The sequence below is a fragment of the Ctenopharyngodon idella genome, chromosome 14, assembly GCF_019924925.1.
Source record: "Ctenopharyngodon idella isolate HZGC_01 chromosome 14, HZGC01, whole genome shotgun sequence".
In the NCBI taxonomy this organism is placed as follows: Eukaryota; Metazoa; Chordata; class Actinopteri; order Cypriniformes; family Xenocyprididae; genus Ctenopharyngodon; species Ctenopharyngodon idella.
In genome coordinates this window covers 14128928-14146258 of record NC_067233.1, presented here as the reverse complement: position 1 = coordinate 14146258, position 17331 = coordinate 14128928, and the positions used below count along the sequence as shown (strand labels likewise).

At 34.5% G+C, this 17331-nt stretch overlaps 2 protein-coding genes across 2 annotated transcripts; both read left to right on the top strand.

Moving 5' to 3' along the window:
• The first annotated feature begins 7134 nt into the window (after positions 1–7134).
• On the top strand, positions 7135–10902 carry gar1 (GAR1 homolog, ribonucleoprotein). Its single transcript, XM_051860665.1, has 7 exons — positions 7135–7275; positions 7636–7856; positions 7972–8126; positions 8596–8655; positions 9303–9414; positions 9536–9652; positions 10380–10902. The coding sequence occupies exons 2-7, from the start codon at positions 7646–7648 to the stop codon at positions 10388–10390; spliced, it is 666 nt and encodes a 221-aa protein (XP_051716625.1). The 5' UTR covers positions 7135–7275; positions 7636–7645; the 3' UTR covers positions 10391–10902.
• A 705-nt stretch (positions 10903–11607) lies between these two features.
• adh5 (alcohol dehydrogenase 5) lies at positions 11608–16790 on the top strand. Its single transcript, XM_051859961.1, has 9 exons — positions 11608–11715; positions 12302–12403; positions 13225–13366; positions 13477–13564; positions 15095–15314; positions 15417–15677; positions 15948–16083; positions 16313–16451; positions 16586–16790. The coding sequence occupies exons 1-9, from the start codon at positions 11698–11700 to the stop codon at positions 16608–16610; spliced, it is 1131 nt and encodes a 376-aa protein (XP_051715921.1). The 5' UTR covers positions 11608–11697; the 3' UTR covers positions 16611–16790.
• The last annotated feature ends 541 nt before the right edge of the window (positions 16791–17331 follow it).

Here is a 17331-nt window from a genome sequence, read left to right as displayed (position 1 = left end):
GGTTGTATTGTCAATCGCTGCATAGGAGAAAACGCCTTCTGTGTCTCACAGCAAACATACTAAATATTACAAAATGGTTAAACAATTACAGAAATTTTATTCATAAGGTTTCAAATTGTAGTCTTGTTTAACATTATGTAATCCTCCGAAACGAGCAGCACAAGTCACGAACAGAAATGTTATTTCATATTAAGTAGATGAGTAAACTGCTTTCAATAAATTCGACTAAAAACATTGTTAAATCATTAAAGCCACGATTTTAATATTAATACATGGGAATTCATATACATTCACACTTTACGTTACATGATTTACATTTTTTTTTTTTTTTTTTTTTGCTGTTAATACGTAAGTATTTTTACGTTTTAGTGCTATAAATACGTCAATGTTGTACGTTTTTGTGTGTATGAAAACGTAAGTAAATGTACGTGTGGTAGAACCACAATTTACGTAAAAATACACACTTTTTCTCATGAGATCACGTTGCCCAATCAGTGGGGCGTTTTTTAAACCACGATGGTCTTTTACCCGATTTGCTCTAATCCACTGGGGGCTTGGTTTGGGGCGGGCCTTCATGACTTTAGCAAGTCTGTTGAAAAATGGTTGAAAAACATCCATTGTAGCTTGAAATTGGCCACTGATTGGTAAACGCCCATTTTAGTTTTGCATGTGCACTTCTCAGTAGTCTAATTAATTCCTCCTCATTAGAGAGAAAACACAGGTGCATCCTATACAGTAGTGTTGTTTGTTGAACCACCTGACTTCTCTGGGTTTCAAACAAAGGTGCATTATTATTATTATTATTTTATTATTTCTATGTTCTTTTGTTTGTTTGTTTTTTGTGCTTGCTATTTGCATTTTATTTATTGTTACTGAATTTAATAAGATATATTTATTTAAAAAGTTATTAAAGTATTTGAATAAACCATCCATTTTCTAAATTCTTAAAAAGTGCATGCATCTTGCTTTAGTAATATTTATTAGGATATGTTTATTTATTAGTGCAAGTGACATGAACATGAGCAAGAATATCATACTTTACACAAAGCCCATGTATTGCATCTATTACTCAATGCTTGCAGAGTACATTGACTTCTTTCCTTTAATAGGAATAAAGGCAGATGAGGATGGACAATTTAAAAAAAAAAAAAAAAGAGAGAGAGAGAGAGAGAAGCACCCTCTTGATAAATGTAACATTGATAATACATTGAGTTGTAGTTGATAGGATTATCACGTGACCTGGGACTTGATGCTGTCCTGTACCTTATCTCCTGCTCCCTGATTACTGCTTAATCAGGTAATCATTCATATTCCTGAATCTGTATTAAATTTGAGGAATGCAACTAATCTCCTTTCTGTTTAGCCTGTTTCCACTGAAACACAATAATAAAAATAATAAAAAATAAATAAAAGAAAAACAACATCTTGTGTTTGAGAAAGTGAATGACATGGCTATTCTACAGCTTTAAAGAAATTTTCGTTAAAAAACAAAAAAACCCTAAGCTCTTTCATTATACAAGATAAACTTGTTACTTGAATGCTATGTAGTTTCACAGAAAATGAACTGAGATTTGGCCATAGTTCAGAGGTGTTTATTCCTCTTCATGATGAGTTTAGCTCCAACACACCTGCCTGGAAGTTTCCATTGATCCTAATGACCTTGATTAGCTGCTTCAGGTGTGTTTAATTAGAGCTGGAGATAAACTTGGGTGGAAAGATTGGACACTTTCCCATTGTGTTATACAAGTGTTGATAATAGATTAAATATACATAATTTAACAGTATTATAAGTATAGTTAGAATATTCTGTGTTTAGCAATTTATAAAAAGTGAATTATGTTGTGTTTAGCATATTAACTTTGTTGAATGTGACTATGTATGGCAACTGATTTGACTTGCTTTTAAGTAACCTCATACTTTCTTTTTCAGATTTCAGAGAACCCAAAGGAAAAGAGGCAGTGGTCTGATGCAAGCCAGATTTTTAAAACTTGAGCCATTGGACTACTTGTAGTTATGATGACGTAAGACTTCTGAAAGTAATGTTATTTTTAAAGGTTAAAATGCTTTTGTTCTTTTTGCCCCACTCTTAAAGAATTTAATTTTTTATTTCTTTGTCATTGATTGTGTTAAACTGTAAAATAAAAAAAAAACCTGACTCAATTGCTGGAAAGGTGTCATTTATGTTTTAAAAGGTTTTCCCAAAACTTTAAAATGGTCAAAAATTTGTTCATGTACCATTGAAGTGTAGCTGAACTATTAATGTTGTTCAGATCATTATTTTATGTTGACATTTCAGTTCAATCAACATCACATTAACATTGATCAAACAATATTATAAATGATTATTTTTGTTTATTTCAATATTGATTCAACAGCAGTGATGTAGAATCAATATAACATTGATTCAATAATATTACCATTGATTATTTTTGTAAATTTCAATGTTGCCTTAACATCAGTGATGTAGAATCAGTCATAGTGTAATGTTGATTCAACAATAATACCATTTGATATTTTTTTTTTTTTTGTTAATTTCAATATCCGTGATGTAGAATCAATCATAGTGTAATGTTGATTCAATAGCATTACCGTTGATTTTTTTTTTTTTTTTTTTTTTTTTTTTTTTTTAATAAATGTTTTAACATTAAATGTGGGTGCAAACATCACCTCATAATGCTGATTCAGTGATATTATCATTGATTTATTGTTAATCTCAACATTGTTTCAACATTAACTGAGGGTGCAAAAGTGATGTTGAAAAAATATCACTTTATAATGTTGAATCAGTAATATTACCATTAATTTGTGGTTGAAATCTCAACATTGGTTCAACATTAACTGAGGGTGCAAGAGTGATACTAAAGCAACATCACTTTGTAATGTTAATTCAATGCAATTAGTGTTGACGCATCAACACTGACTCAGCATTGTTTCAATGATTACATGCTATCTGGGATGTGGTCAAGACCTGCAGAACTACTTTAGCCGTGCGTTTCCGTAAAAATAATTGCACGCTTTAGAACGTCGATCAACCAATCAGATTTGAGCATTCAACAGCCCTGTAGTATATGCAAAAGCCTCTAAGTGCCGTCTGAAATTTTCTTCTAAAATGAGCATTTTTATCAAGCTCTTATGTTTAGGTTCAGTAATTTCACTTTAATGGCAATTAATAGGTCATTTTCATTGCATTTATTTGATCAAAAATACAGTAAAAACAGCAATATTTTTTTCAGGGTTCTTTGATTAATAGAAAGTTCAAAATAGCTGCATTTATTCAAAACATTTTGTAACATTATATCCTGAATGGGACTTTTGATCAGTTAAATGTGTCTTACTGTAAAAGTATTACTGACCCCCAATTTTTTTAATTGTAGTGTATATTGTAAATATATATATAAATATATGTAATATATTATATATGTAATATATTATATATGTAAAATATTATATATGTAAATATATATATATATATATATATATATATGTGTGTGTGTGTGTGTGTGTGTGTGTGTGTGTGTGTGGTTAGTTCTAAATTTTATACTAGGAATATATTTAAGTCCAAACTCATTGATGGATCATGTTTTGTAAAAACAAGTTTGTTTGTTTTTTTTGCACAAAAATGTGCAATTTCTCAGTTACCAAATGTGACTCATAAAAAAAAATGTGCAGAAAGTGCGAGAGACATCTTTAGATACATACACATCACAAACAAATCCAGAATAAACAACTTTTTGGGTCTAATGAAGTGATTAGTGGTCCATGGGCTTCCCTCCATGTGTAATTATGCCAGAGCGGAAATGTACTTACACTTAGGGGAGATAAAAGTATTTGTAAAGCTATGTAAGTACAGAAAAAGAGTGGTGTAAGCGATCAATAATTAATCTACTTTCAGCATTCAGGGGCAATTAACAGACTTTTCCCCCCATTACAGTCTAAAAGGCCACATTGCCTTCTCTACCCCATAATCTGACTGATTGTGACAATCACAGATTACCCAACCATGAAATCGATATGTTAGGATAGGAACCATTATTTGTCCTGAAATGTGCAAAAGGAATTTGTGGAGTGGCCACAAATAGTGTTAATTTACTGCAAGTTTTCCCAGGTAAAAAACTTGTGGGTCTTGCAAGAGTAAGAATGGGGAATTTGAACTGCCAAGCAAGGTTTAGAAACCTTGGTTTTGAATGCTGTTGTCCTTGATGAACTAAAATTTTGGCTTTTCAAAAATGAAATATTATTCAGTAATTCATACACAGTATGAAGGTTTCATCAAGTGCATAAATGTACGTTGAACATAAAATCTATTAGGAACAACATTTTTTTTTTTTTTTTTTTAGTTTTATTTAGAATGTCATCCATCATATTTTTGCACATCCAAACCATTGTCTAGATATGTCTTCCATCTTCTCAATGAAAAGTTGCACAGCTTCTGAGCATGTGTGTGCTATCCTAACATCAAATATTGACATTCAGATGCTGTTGTGTCTCTCAGTCAGCCAAGAAGAGATAATGTCAAAATTCCAGTCACTGTCAAGTTCAAGGACGTGCAGGTATAAAGGCAGGATTTATTCTCTAAAAGGTTTAAGGGAAGGTGTAAAGGTATTTGTGTTACAAGATATACAACACTAGGTTATAATAAGCTCCACATAAAGTGCGACACTCCTCTTTATTTAGGGTACTCTCTCTCTCTGGCTGTCTAGCGCTCTCTCCCTCTTCTTCGGTACACTACTCAAGTTCCCATGTTGGATGCTGACAGTTGCCTGCGGCATTCAAGAAAAACTAAAAAAAAAAAAAAAAAAAAGGAGGTAGAGAGATTCGGGGGAAACTGACTTCTATTTACAGACATCGCCTTCTAGTGTGTAGACCCAGGAGAGCCAGCAGTTCCCTGATCAGAATCCAAATGTTCTGGTCCCTCACAATCATCACAGCCCCTCCAGAGATACTGTAATCTACCTCTCAGCTTATCATGTGTCAAGAGTGACCTCTGCTGTTACCTCAGCGCATGCATTCACACACACATATACTATATACATTTTTTTTTTTTTTTTTTTTTTCATATTTAGCACCCAAACTCTGGAACAGTCTTCTTAGCCTTGTTTGGGAAGCAGACACACTCTGTCAGTTTAAATCTTGACTAAAAACACTGGCAAACTGGCATACACATAACATATTTATAAAATTCACATCCATTAAAGGATTGTTAGGCTGCATAAATTAGGTCAACCGGAAAACTTCCCATAACACCCGATTTACTTGTTACATCGTAAGAAGGATTGAATCTACACTAATATTATAGGCTGTGTCCGAAATCGCATACTCTCTTGAGTAGGTACTTATTTTGAATAATTACTTAACAACTTCTAAAATTGTATGAATGTGTGCAGTATGAATGTAATCCTGACGTACTACATTTGCCAGGTTGACATTATTATGTAATCTACCAGCGTCAGTTGTGTCGCTTCACTGCTATTCATAAATCCTCTCCCGTGGACTCATGGGATAGTAAAGTGTCCATTGTATGTACACTTCAGAATATAGCCAGAAGTAGTAGGTCATCCGAGTCCGACTTTTATAAGTACTGTGAATTCAGACATACTTCTTTTGTCACATACTGTTTTTCGCCCACTATATAGTATGGAAGTATGTGATGCAGTCTTAGTTTCTCTGTTTATCCTGAGGTTACCGTAGTCATTCGTATCCTGTCCATATCCAGATCAAATGGTGGACCTGCACCTAGACACGAACAAAACGCAGCCCTGAATGTCAGCAGAGACCGTGTCTAATGGACAATCCCCTGTGAAGGCCTCGTCAACATGACAGCCATCCACACAGATCCTCAGCAAAGACCACAAGAACCAGACAGGTCCTCCGCACAGACCCTATGGCCAGCTTTGTCTCTATACTGGTGTGATGAATCCGATCTTCAAGCAAAAAGAACTGTATGAAATATTTGAATGCTACTGGTCCACATTCTGATTTCTGACTTGTGATGCAGCCTGAGTCATAATCACACCGTGTTTATGAGGAGAACTGGCCCCCCAACTGAGCTGGTTTCTCCAAGTGTTTTTTTTGTTTCATTCTGTCACCTGATAAAGTTTGGGTTCCTTGCCACTGTCGCCTTTGGCTTGCTTAGTTGGGGACACTTCATATTCAACAATATTATTGATTTGACTACTGGATGAGAACTGAACTGAGCTGGATGATGACACACTGTTTCCTGTAGAAATGCTTTATAGATTAAATGAATTAATTTAATAATTGATCTTTACAACAGAACTGAATCAACACTGAACAATGACACTATCTTTTAGAGATGCTGTACAGTAAAATAAACTGTTTGCATCATTTAATCATTTTCCTGTTATCACTATAAAGCTGCTTTGAAACAATCTGTACTGTATAAAGCGCTATTTAAATAAAGGTGACTTGACTTGACATAGGTGATGAGTCATTTAGAATCTGAGACTTGCTTCCTCGAACTTTCTGTGAAGTCACTATCCTCACTTTTTTGTCATCTAGTTGTGCTTATATTTATTTACAGGCTCTGTAAAGCGAGAAAAGTGCTATATAAACGAAACCTATTTTTACATGAAATCAAATCATGATTTCATGACTCTGTTACCAAGGTAAAGTAACAATGTAGATAATATGTAACAGTTGACAGTAACAGAGTTGACAAATATACTATAAAGAAATCTGTTTTTTTTTTCCGTTAAAAGTAAACAAATAAAAATAAATAAATAAATAAATAAAGTTAAAAAAAAAGAAGGAAGTAACGTGTTTGGCAAGCACTGGATTATTAAAATTGAATATGTTTTCAATAAGATAGAAAGAATTTCTGTTAGTGAAAAGTTTTTTTTCCCTTAACTTTTTTTTGTTTAAATGCAAAATGTATCTACAAGCACTCTTGAAAAAACATAAAAATAGCTTAAATGATACACATTATTAAAATAAATTAATATTAAACAGTAAAAATGTTCCAAAACATCGGCTTTAGATAGAAATATTCAATTTACATATTAATACATATTAAAATGAATGAATGAGTATATAGGAACAGAAACAAATGTTTTTTTGTTTTTTTTTTTCTATGAAGAATAAATCGCAAGTTTTGCTTTTACTTGACACGTACTCCCCTATCGTCCAAACATGGTCATGACTTCCGCGTTTACGACAGTCTGTGAGCCGGTGTTCATTTACGGCAGGCAGTGTAGGCACATGTGTTTCCCGAGTCAACAGCGTGCTCATTGATAGTCCAACCGGCCACCTTTAAAGGTAAATTGTGTTTTTCACTTTTCAGTGCGAGTTTTAGGATAACATATGTTTATGTGTAATAACTGTTAGTGTTATTTGTCTATTTTTTGCACTCGGGAGTATTAGATATGCTAAAAGGCTAACCTCCCTAGTTCATCATACTCGACAGTACTTCAGTACAACTGTTATTTCTTTCCTGAAAGTTATGAAATTATGATAAGGAAAGTTTTAAAATCCCCAAAACGGTTTGCACCAGACCTGGATATGTAGTCTTTTCCTTCAGGGTTTGTTTGGATTACGGTGATCAAACTTCACTTTGACTTCTCGTAGTTTAATACCACGTTGCCTAGTTTAATCAGAGATGCGTTTTGTGTTTTACAGGATCTTTATCATGTCATTCCGCGGGGGTGGTGGTCGTGGCGGTGGTTTTAACAGAGGTGGTGGTCGTGGAGGAGGATTCGGAGGTGGTCGTGGAGGCGGATTTGGAGGGGGTCGTGGAGGCGGATTTGGAGGGGGTCGTGGAGGTGGATTTGGAGGGGGTCGAGGTGGCAGAGGTGGATTTAACAGAAATCAAGACTTTGGTCCACCGGAATATGTTGTTGGTAAGGTATATTTTCTGTCTTTCATGCTTCTGTTTGTATTTACATTCGCTTGCGAATTGCACTGCAAGACTGCATGTCTCATGCTATAATGGTATTCATGCTCCTCGTGTCTCAGCTGTAGGAGAGTTCATGCACCCCTGTGAGGATGATATTGTCTGTAAATGTGTGACGGAAGAAAACAAAGTCCCCTACTTCAACGCTCCTGTATATCTGGAAAACAAAGAACAGATTGGAAAAGTGGACGAGATCTTTGGACAGCTTCGTGATTTTGTATCCTTCATGTTGTTGTATGTGATGTTGGCAGTGCTGTCAAATTTTACAGCGACTTCAAAACTTCATAGTGATAGCTAAGTGAAGTGTTTTTGTGTAAATAAACATTATGAATAAATACATGAATTTCTAAGGCCTCTAAATTATCAAAATTGATATTTTTTTGGGGGTTATTTTAACGCAAGCAAAAAGCCTTTTAGTATAATTCTAAAAATGTCCACCTTCAGGCTGTGGTACACTTATCTATCTTTTTGCTGTCAAATCCTTAACAATTTTTATAAAGTAAACATAAGAATAGCTTTTATAGTGTTATTAATATTTCAAAATGCATGCAAACTTTTTTAGAATTTATTTTGTTTTATCTAAAGGTTCAATAAACTTCCAATAAAAAAAAGATTTTTCTGAATATTTCATATATCAGGTTTTACAGGATTAATGAGCTAAATTGTTTCCTTAACAAATTCCTCAGTATTTTTCAGTCAAACTTTCTGAAAATATGAAGGCATCCTCCTTCAAAAAGTTACAGAAGGTGAGCTCAGTCTTTTATTTTCCTGGATGTGTAATGATGTTTTGAATCCTATTTTTATGATACTATTTTTTTCCAGTAGAAGGCAGGTAGCTGAAGCATATCTGTAGCATTATATGAAAGTATAATGAAAAGTGAATATCCCTTGTAGTCTTTAATATTATTATAAAAACTGTATGCAAGGAATGTATAATATATAATTTTTTAAAAATTATTAATTTAATTATTCATTTGACCATTCTATGTATGAAACATTTAACACGGTTACACCACAGAACTTTATTCTTTTTAATTTCTTTTCCTTTTTGTGCAGTCTGTGCTGTATATATGTGTGTGTGTATATGTGTGTAAGTGTGTATATATATATATATATATATATATAATATTATATTATTATTTTTTTATTTTTATTTTTTTAAAGAACACACCACTGCTTATCAGTGTTATTTCCAATATTAGACAGTGACGATATCTATAATTTAGAAGCAGATATTGCTCCAGAATATCAGAGGGATTCTTGTGAGCCTTCAAGCAATTTTAGCGGCTTCCTTTGGCTGTTCTGCCTCTTATCAACACACTAGGATATGACTTATAGTCTTATGATGAAGAATATTTTAATTAGCTTTTCTCTTTCTCTCCTCTTGCATCAGTTCTATATCGACCCCATGAAGCTGCTGCCCCTCCAGAGATTTCTCCCCAGGCCTCCAGGTGAGAAGGGGCCGCCCCGTGGAGGTAGAGGAGGAGGAAGAGGTGGAAGAGGAGGTAAGACCACACAAGAAAATGATATACATATGTTGATTGATTCTGGTAATAACATTTATTTAGTTAGCACAAAATTGTGTAGCATTAACATTGTGCTCTAAAGCGAGTGTTGTATTTTCAGGTGGCTTCCGTGGAGGTCGTGGTGGCAATGGTGGAGGTCGTGGAGGAGGATTTGGTGGACGTGGCGGCGGAGGGTTCAGAGGAGGTAGAGGTGGAGGTGGTGGACGTGGATTCAGAGGTAAATTTCTGATCCTCGGAAATTAATAATGAAGTTGGGTGAATGTAATTAATTCAGTTTGATGGAATAGTTTATCCAAAAAATAAACTTCATCATTTACTCCCCCTCATGTATTTTCAAAAATATTCCTTCATTACTGTTGAAAAGTTTGAAAAGATATTTATTTATTTATTTATTTATTTATTAATTTTTATTGAAAGTCTCTTTTGCTCACCAAGACTGATTTATTTGATCAAAAACCATATATATATATATATATATATATATATATATATATATATATATATATATATATATATAATTTTTTTTTTTTTTTAATTTGTTTAATGTTATATTTTAAAATATAATTCATTCCTGTGATGGCTTTATCAGTTATTACTCCAGTCTTCAGTGTCACGTGATCTTTTAGAAATAATTTGAATATGCTGACTTCTTATTAGGTTAGGTTAAGCTGTTCTGCTTTTTTTTTTTTTTTTTGGAAACTGTTATACGTTTATTTTATCAGGATTCTTTGAATACAAAGTTCAAATAAACAATTTATTTGAAATAGAAATCTTTTGTAATTTTGTAAATGTCTTTGCTGTTACTTTATCAGTTTAATGTGTCCTTGCTGATTTATATGAGGTAGTTTATAATGTATGAGTATATCTGAGCTGTTCTTTTCCATTTACAATTAAAGCAAATTCATTGCAGTAGGAGTAACACATTTTTCCTACTTGCTTTCCAGGTGGAAGATGATGAAGGACTCACAGGATGGGATCTGTCCTTTTATCTGCTGTGGAAACTTCCAGTGAGAAGCCAGAAGCAGCATTTGGGGCCTGCCAGAGTGTTTTGACCTTTAATTGATGCCTCTCTTGTACAGCTGAACTTTTTACTTTGTTTTGTATCGTATGTGTATTTTCTCAGCAGTGGATTTTTTTGTTTGGTCTACTGATAGGGCTAATGTTTTAAGTTGCCACATGTCTGTGTACAAGAGGACAGGAGTCTCAACAACCTTGCTCGGTTGGTTTGCATCAACTTGCGTTTTTACATTTGCTGGAGGTTGGTCCAGTATCAACTTGAACAATGTAATGTAACCGGTTACGTTATGGTGACAGAAGGGTGAAGCCAACTCCACAGATAATGATAATGTGTAAACTTTCATTGTTGGATTATAATGGATGTCTGCATTTACAGAATTGCAACTTTTTTCAGTTGATCTCCAGGTGCCACCATGGACTAGCAAAATAAAATCTATGGTATATGTACAACTGTAGTTTGTTTTTATTTATTCTTTTGTGATGTACCAACATGTTTGATATTGCTGCAGTGTAGATATTGGGTTGTGACATCCTCTTCTGAATAGGGGACATTGATGAGTCTGCAAACCTATCAGAAACTGTTTATAAAAAGCAATTTGTATTATCAACAGTTGGACTGAGTGTTTAGTCAGGGATTTTCCAGATGTGCTGTGTAGAACCAGACAGCAGTGAGAAGTTTCTCTGGACTTTTCTTGGAAAAACAATACTACGGTGCTGACTACACATTAAAATAACAATTTAAAAATTTAAAGATGCTAGTAAATAGAAAGGATTGCCAGATATAGTGTTAATACACGAACCTATAAAACTGAAATTTTACACTTTATAGTTATGCAAGTGAACAATGAAAGGCCATGTGACCTAAAAAATAAAACGGAAACATGACCTTTAAGACATTCTGAAAATCCACGTTTCGTTGCATAAATTATACTTTTTCCTTAAGAAAAATATAGCGTAAATGTTTCTTCGTAAAGAGTATAAGGTAATCTTTATATCCAGTTCCATATTTACAGTGTATAAGGCTTCAGAAATGCTTTGACAGGCTGCTCTTTGATTCATTATTTATCAGTTCAACAGATAAATCGTTTAGCAACAGACCTATGAGATGCAAAAGCGCTGCATGCGCTGAGAAAAACAACGTACTTTGCTCAAGCGTTACCACATCCTGGTCTCTCATTGGTTAAAGAAAATGTTCTTCAGTTTGCCACACCTCTCCTTCCCTTCCTCTCGTGGTGGAAGAAAAGCATGGACACAACTGGGAAAGTAAGTTGCCCTAAAAATTTGCCCTCACCCTTTGAACTACGTAAAGTATAAATAGTGTACATTTGTGCGCGTTTAATGTACATCATTTTGCAATATTTGTGAAAAACCTCGAGTGTCAGGACTCGATGCAGTTCAATCAAAAACGCTTTCAAATATGTAGCAGCACTTGAGCATGACAGGAGTACAGATTTAGGTATACAAAGATCCATTGTGCTGCTTTGACCTGTTTTCTGTTGCCCTTGTTTTCAGTATTCAACTAGGTGACAATGCATGCATAAAAGATCAGAAACATGTTAGTCTAATCTCTATGTGGTTGCATTCAGCAGCCTTTCACCTTCACTACAGATTTCCTACAGCATGTAAATGGAGATTCACCATATGTTGTGTAGATTTTGCTATACATAAACTGAATACAGTTTGAATACAGAATGAATACATCACTTGGTTTTGTGTTTAACTGCACTGCATCTGCATAAAGTCTTCCAATGCAGTGACTTACATATCCTTTATTTTAGGTGAAAAATAGTTACCGTTGCATCTCTGCTCACAGTATTTATGAACTAACAGCTTCTTAATTCAACCTCAGGTGATCAAATGCAAGGCAGCAGTGGCCTGGGAGGCTGGTAAACCTCTTTCCATTGAGGAGGTGGATGTAGCTCCACCCAAAGCTCATGAAGTTCGAGTAAAGGTAAACCATTAATCTGAACATTGTACCTCTTGACAAAAGCAATAGGTTATTTTACGTGCATAGATTGTAGATGATACAGAGTACTTTGGTGCTCCATAAAAACTTTGTTTTTAAAGTCACAATTAAATCAAAATTGACAACTTTTTTTTTTCTTTTTTTTTTTTTTGTGAAACATTGCAGTGTTTATTATAAACAATTTATCCATGAACACCATTATTTTTTTTTAAAATCGATGGGCTCTCTTAATCTTTAATCAAACTATCTTGCAACAGCATCCGTTTTCTGATGACATGTTTACTGGTGTGAGGGTGGGACAAGCCGTCATTAACATGAGATCATAGCAATAGCAAACCACAACCATCCAATCATTGTTTGAAAAGCCGTTTCACTCGGATATATGTCACAATAGGGAGGAAAAGACTATCGCAGCTTCCGTCTCATGCTGCCTTTAACATTTTAAACTGACATATTAGAAGACTATGATATCTTTTCATAATTGATATAGACATAATTTCACTTTTTAATTGCACCGGCTCTGCTAAAGCTGTAACAAACCGGCTTGCAGCTGCACCCTGTCAAAGCACCATGTTTTGTGACAGATGTACACCGAGCAGGTGCACCACGGTTCAGTTTTGACCCTGCTGTCTTCAGTATCTTGTCTTTGTGTATTATTATGAAGGAGTGTTGTGTTTATGATTGCATTCTTTATTACAAATAATTAAGCAATCAAGTCATTTCTAGAGAAAAATGTACTGTGGTTTGAATAATAATACATGTTCAAAATATAATCTTTAGAAGTCTTGCGTGGTTGTGTGTTTCAGATTCATGCTACAGGTGTGTGTCACACTGATGCCTACACCCTGAGTGGAAGTGACCCTGAGGGCTTGTTTCCTGTCATCCTGGGCCATGAGGGGGCAGGCACTGTTGAGAGTGTTGGCGAAGGGGTCACCAAATTCAAACCAGGCATGTTAAAATGGACTATTTACCCTCACTTCAGTGACATTTAATGTGTAAAATGTGAGCAGTTTTGGAAGTTATGCTGAAATCCTGAGGCTCTTTCACTTTTTGTGAAGGTGATACTGTTATTCCGCTGTATGTACCCCAATGTGGAGAGTGCAAGTTTTGTAAAAATCCTAAAACCAACCTGTGTCAGAAAATCAGGTAATTATGAATATATTTTAAATAAACATTTCTTCTTTATGAAAATACACTATCATTCAAAAGATTTTTTTTTTAAAGAAATTAATACATTTATTCAACAAGTATGCATTAAAGTGTTAGTTCACCAAACAATGAAAATTCTGTCATTTATTACTTACCCTTATGTCATTCCACATCCGTAAAACCTTCGTTCAACTTTAGAACACAAATTAAGATCATTTTGATGCAGTCTGAGAGGTTTCCCTCCATAGAGATCCAATGCAACTACCACTCCAAGGTCCAGAAATGTAGGAAAAAGACATAATTAAAGTACTCCATGTAACTTCAATAAGTACTGTACATTGTTTCCTTTACTCTTACTTTAAAAACTAATGTCCATAAAGGGTAATATTTTATGTATTTGAGGTCTGAGATGTGTGAACGATGAAGAAAGAGGGGGCAAACAGTTTGCAGTTTAGCTCAGTATTGCTGTCTAATCTGCCAATATTGTCTTAAATAGCCTGCATAGCACTTAATCATGTGATTTTGACCACATGTTGATTTTTGGTAAAATGTTGCAACTATGTTCATTTTTTTTTTTTCGTGAAAAATTACAGTTTTGGATATATACAGTAATAAATAAAAAAATCCCTTAAAGTAACTACAATTTTTTTTAAAACATTTTGTGCGAAGCATGCCTCCGCCCCACGCAATGTTCTCACCTTTTTTCCCCCTTACCTGTTTGCATCCCTGGTTTTGTGTTCACGCGAGAGCTGACATTGTTCCGTGAACATGCTTTGGATAATATTATTTTGTAAATGAAGTGGTAAATTATGTGTTTTTTTTTTTTTTTTTTTTTTTTTTTTTGCACAAACAAAGCACTCATGTTGCTTCATAAAACTGAGTTTAAGCTACTGGAGTCACATGGAGCACTTTATTGATGTCTTTTTCCTACCTGTCTGGACCTTGGAGTGGTAGTTGCGTTGAATCTCTATGGAGAGACAGAAACCTCTCAGACTTCATCAAAAAGATCTTAATTTGTGTTTTCCGAAGATGAACAAAGCTCTTATGGATGTGAAACGACACGAGGGTGAATAAAAAATGGATGAACTAGCCCTTTAAATTGATCAAAAGTGACCAGTTTTTTACTTTATTTAAAAAAAAAAAAAAAAAAATCTGTTCTTTTGAACTTTTTTTTTTTTTTTTTTCCCTCAAAGAATCCTAAAAAAATGTATCATGGTTTCCACAAAAATATTAAGCAGCACAACTGTTTTTTAACATTGATATAATGTTTCTTGAGCAGCAAATCGGCATATTAGAATGATTTCTGAAAGATCATGTGATATTGAAGACAGGAGTAATGATGCTGAAAATTCAGCTTTGCCATCACATTTTATTTCACAATATTACTGTTTTTTTATCAAATAAATGCAGCCTCATTAATCATTAGAGTTCGACCCCAGACTTTTGAATGGTAGTGTAGATCTTGATATTGTTCATTCTGACTGTCATTTGGTTTATAGATGCTCAGTTGTGATGTAACACTTTTAGGGTGACCCAAGGTCAGGGTCTGATGCCCGATAACACCTCCAGGTTCAGCTGTAAAGGAAAGCAGCTCTTCCACTTCATGGGTACCAGCACCTTCTCCGAATACACTGTGGTGGCTGAAATCTCTTTGGCCAAAGTGGATGAACATGCCCCCCTGGACAAAGTGTGTCTGCTGGGCTGTGGCATCTCCACTGGATATGGAGCTGCCATCAATACTGCTAAAGTCTGCTTTGTTTAATTAATGTGCATGTATTTATAATTATTAGAATATTACCTTCTGCCTCAAAATGTCACATGGGTAAAAGACTCCTATTCACCCTGGTAGGTTGAAGCCGGCTCTACTTGTGCTGTGTTCGGTTTGGGAGCAGTGGGGCTCGCAGTCATAATGGGCTGCAAGTCAGTCGGTGCCACTAGGATCATTGGCATTGACGTCAACCCAGACAAGTTTGAAATTGCCAAGAAGTTCGGAGCCACTGAGTTTGTGAACCCCAAGGACCACAGCAAGCCCATTCAGGAAGTGCTGGTGGAGCTGACAGATGGAGGAGTTGACTATTCCTTTGAATGCATCGGCAATGTTGGCATTATGGTAAACTGCAAAAACATCAGCTGTTTAGATAGGGATTAATGAAAGCTGACTAATACAGCCATCCAGATGTCTACGGCAGAACTGTAGATCTCAGCTTAGTTGAAGTCATCATTGTTCCTCAGAATATTTGCTGCCATGGTAACTCATAATTAGAGACTGTATAATTACCACTATTTGCACTTATGTGAAGTGCGTAATTGCCCAGTTGTTGTGTACAGCTTAGGATGCTCAGGATGACCATTATTATTGTCATTTTTCTTTTGAATTCAGAGAGCTGCTCTTGAGGCTTGTCACAAAGGTTGGGGGACCAGTGTCATCATTGGTGTGGCAGGGGCAGGCCAAGAAATCTCCACGCGCCCTTTCCAGCTGGTCACAGGGCGTACATGGAAAGGCACAGCTTTTGGTGGTGGGTGTATTTATTTATTTATTCATTTTTAATTTAATTATTTTTATTATTTTTATTTAAATAATATATTAATTGTGATATTTTATATTACTTTGTATACTATTATTATATTTTAGTGAATTTGATTTAGTATTTTATATTTTATCGCATTTTTGTGTATTATATCTTTTTTATTATATATATTTTATTATACATAACATAACAGAAGGATTTTCTCTTTGCGTTTAAGGTTGGAAGAGTGTGGAGAGTGTTCCTAAACTGGTGAATGACTACTTGAGTAAGAAGCTGATGGTGGATGAGTTTGTTACTCACACATTGCCCTTTACCCAGATCAATGAGGCATTTGACCTGATGCATGCTGGGAAGAGGTACATGCCTTATAAAATGCCTGTTTTTATCTGATGCTGTTTGGTAATATCATATTAATGCAATATGGGAAACAAACCTAAATCTTAATGCGGAAATAATTCTGTAATCTTAATCTCTTGTGTGTCTTCCACAGTATCCGGACCGTCCTGCAGCTTTGAGCCTTGAGTTCAAACATGAGCCCTGCCTTGTCCTGCCATGAAACAGACATAATAATCATTAACACCCTTGTCTCAGTAGTTACAGTGTTGACTGTTGTGTTAGAGGTTGTTCTGATTCATGGTTATTTGTGTGTAGAGTTCCAGTTGCACACAGAATAAATGTGATTACCAAACACAAAACGTTCTGTGCTTCCTTTGTTTAATTTATAGGTAAAATGTTGCAATATAATGGCTTTGCATCAAATCAAATTCTATTCTGTATAAATCTGTTCTTTGTTATAAATGGAAATTTTGAATGTAAAAACCATATAAAATGATACATATAAAATAATATAAATCAACATATTCAAAAAAACAAGTTAAATTTGTCAAATAATGGTTAAATTATGGTCAAATAACTATAATATCTTAATAGTTATTGTTCTTGGTTTGAACAGGCCTATAAAGTCGGCATGAAACGGAAGCTGATAGTCTTTTGATTCCTATTGTGACATCTGAATGAAAAAAATAAGAATTGTCCATTTTGTTTTCAAGGTGACTTTAAATACAATTTTCCCTAATAAATTTGACTACTTTCAGTTATATAAAAAATACACAATACATATATACTTATCAATCTATTATATTGATATACATAAATAAAATACTTAACTGAAATACTAGGTTTTGCTCAATCAAACAGCCATACCTTTACGGCGGGAGGCCTCTTCTGTTTGTGTCC

Excerpts from the sequence above, each read along its gene's own strand:
- adh5 (XM_051859961.1), top strand. Across the intron at positions 13,367-13,476 it reads GGTCACCAAATTCAAACCAG|GTGATACTGTTATTCCGCTG; the intron begins GCATGTTAAAAT and ends CTTTTTGTGAAG. Across the intron at positions 13,565-15,094 it reads AACCTGTGTCAGAAAATCAG|GGTGACCCAAGGTCAGGGTC; the intron begins GTAATTATGAAT and ends TAACACTTTTAG.
- gar1 (XM_051860665.1), top strand. The coding sequence starts at position 7,646 with ATGTCATTCCGCGGGGGTGGTGGTCGTGGCGGTGGTTTTAACAGAGGT. Across the intron at positions 8,127-8,595 it reads TTGGACAGCTTCGTGATTTT|TATTTTTCAGTCAAACTTTC; the intron begins GTATCCTTCATG and ends CAAATTCCTCAG. Across the intron at positions 8,656-9,302 it reads CCTTCAAAAAGTTACAGAAG|TTCTATATCGACCCCATGAA; the intron begins GTGAGCTCAGTC and ends CTCTTGCATCAG.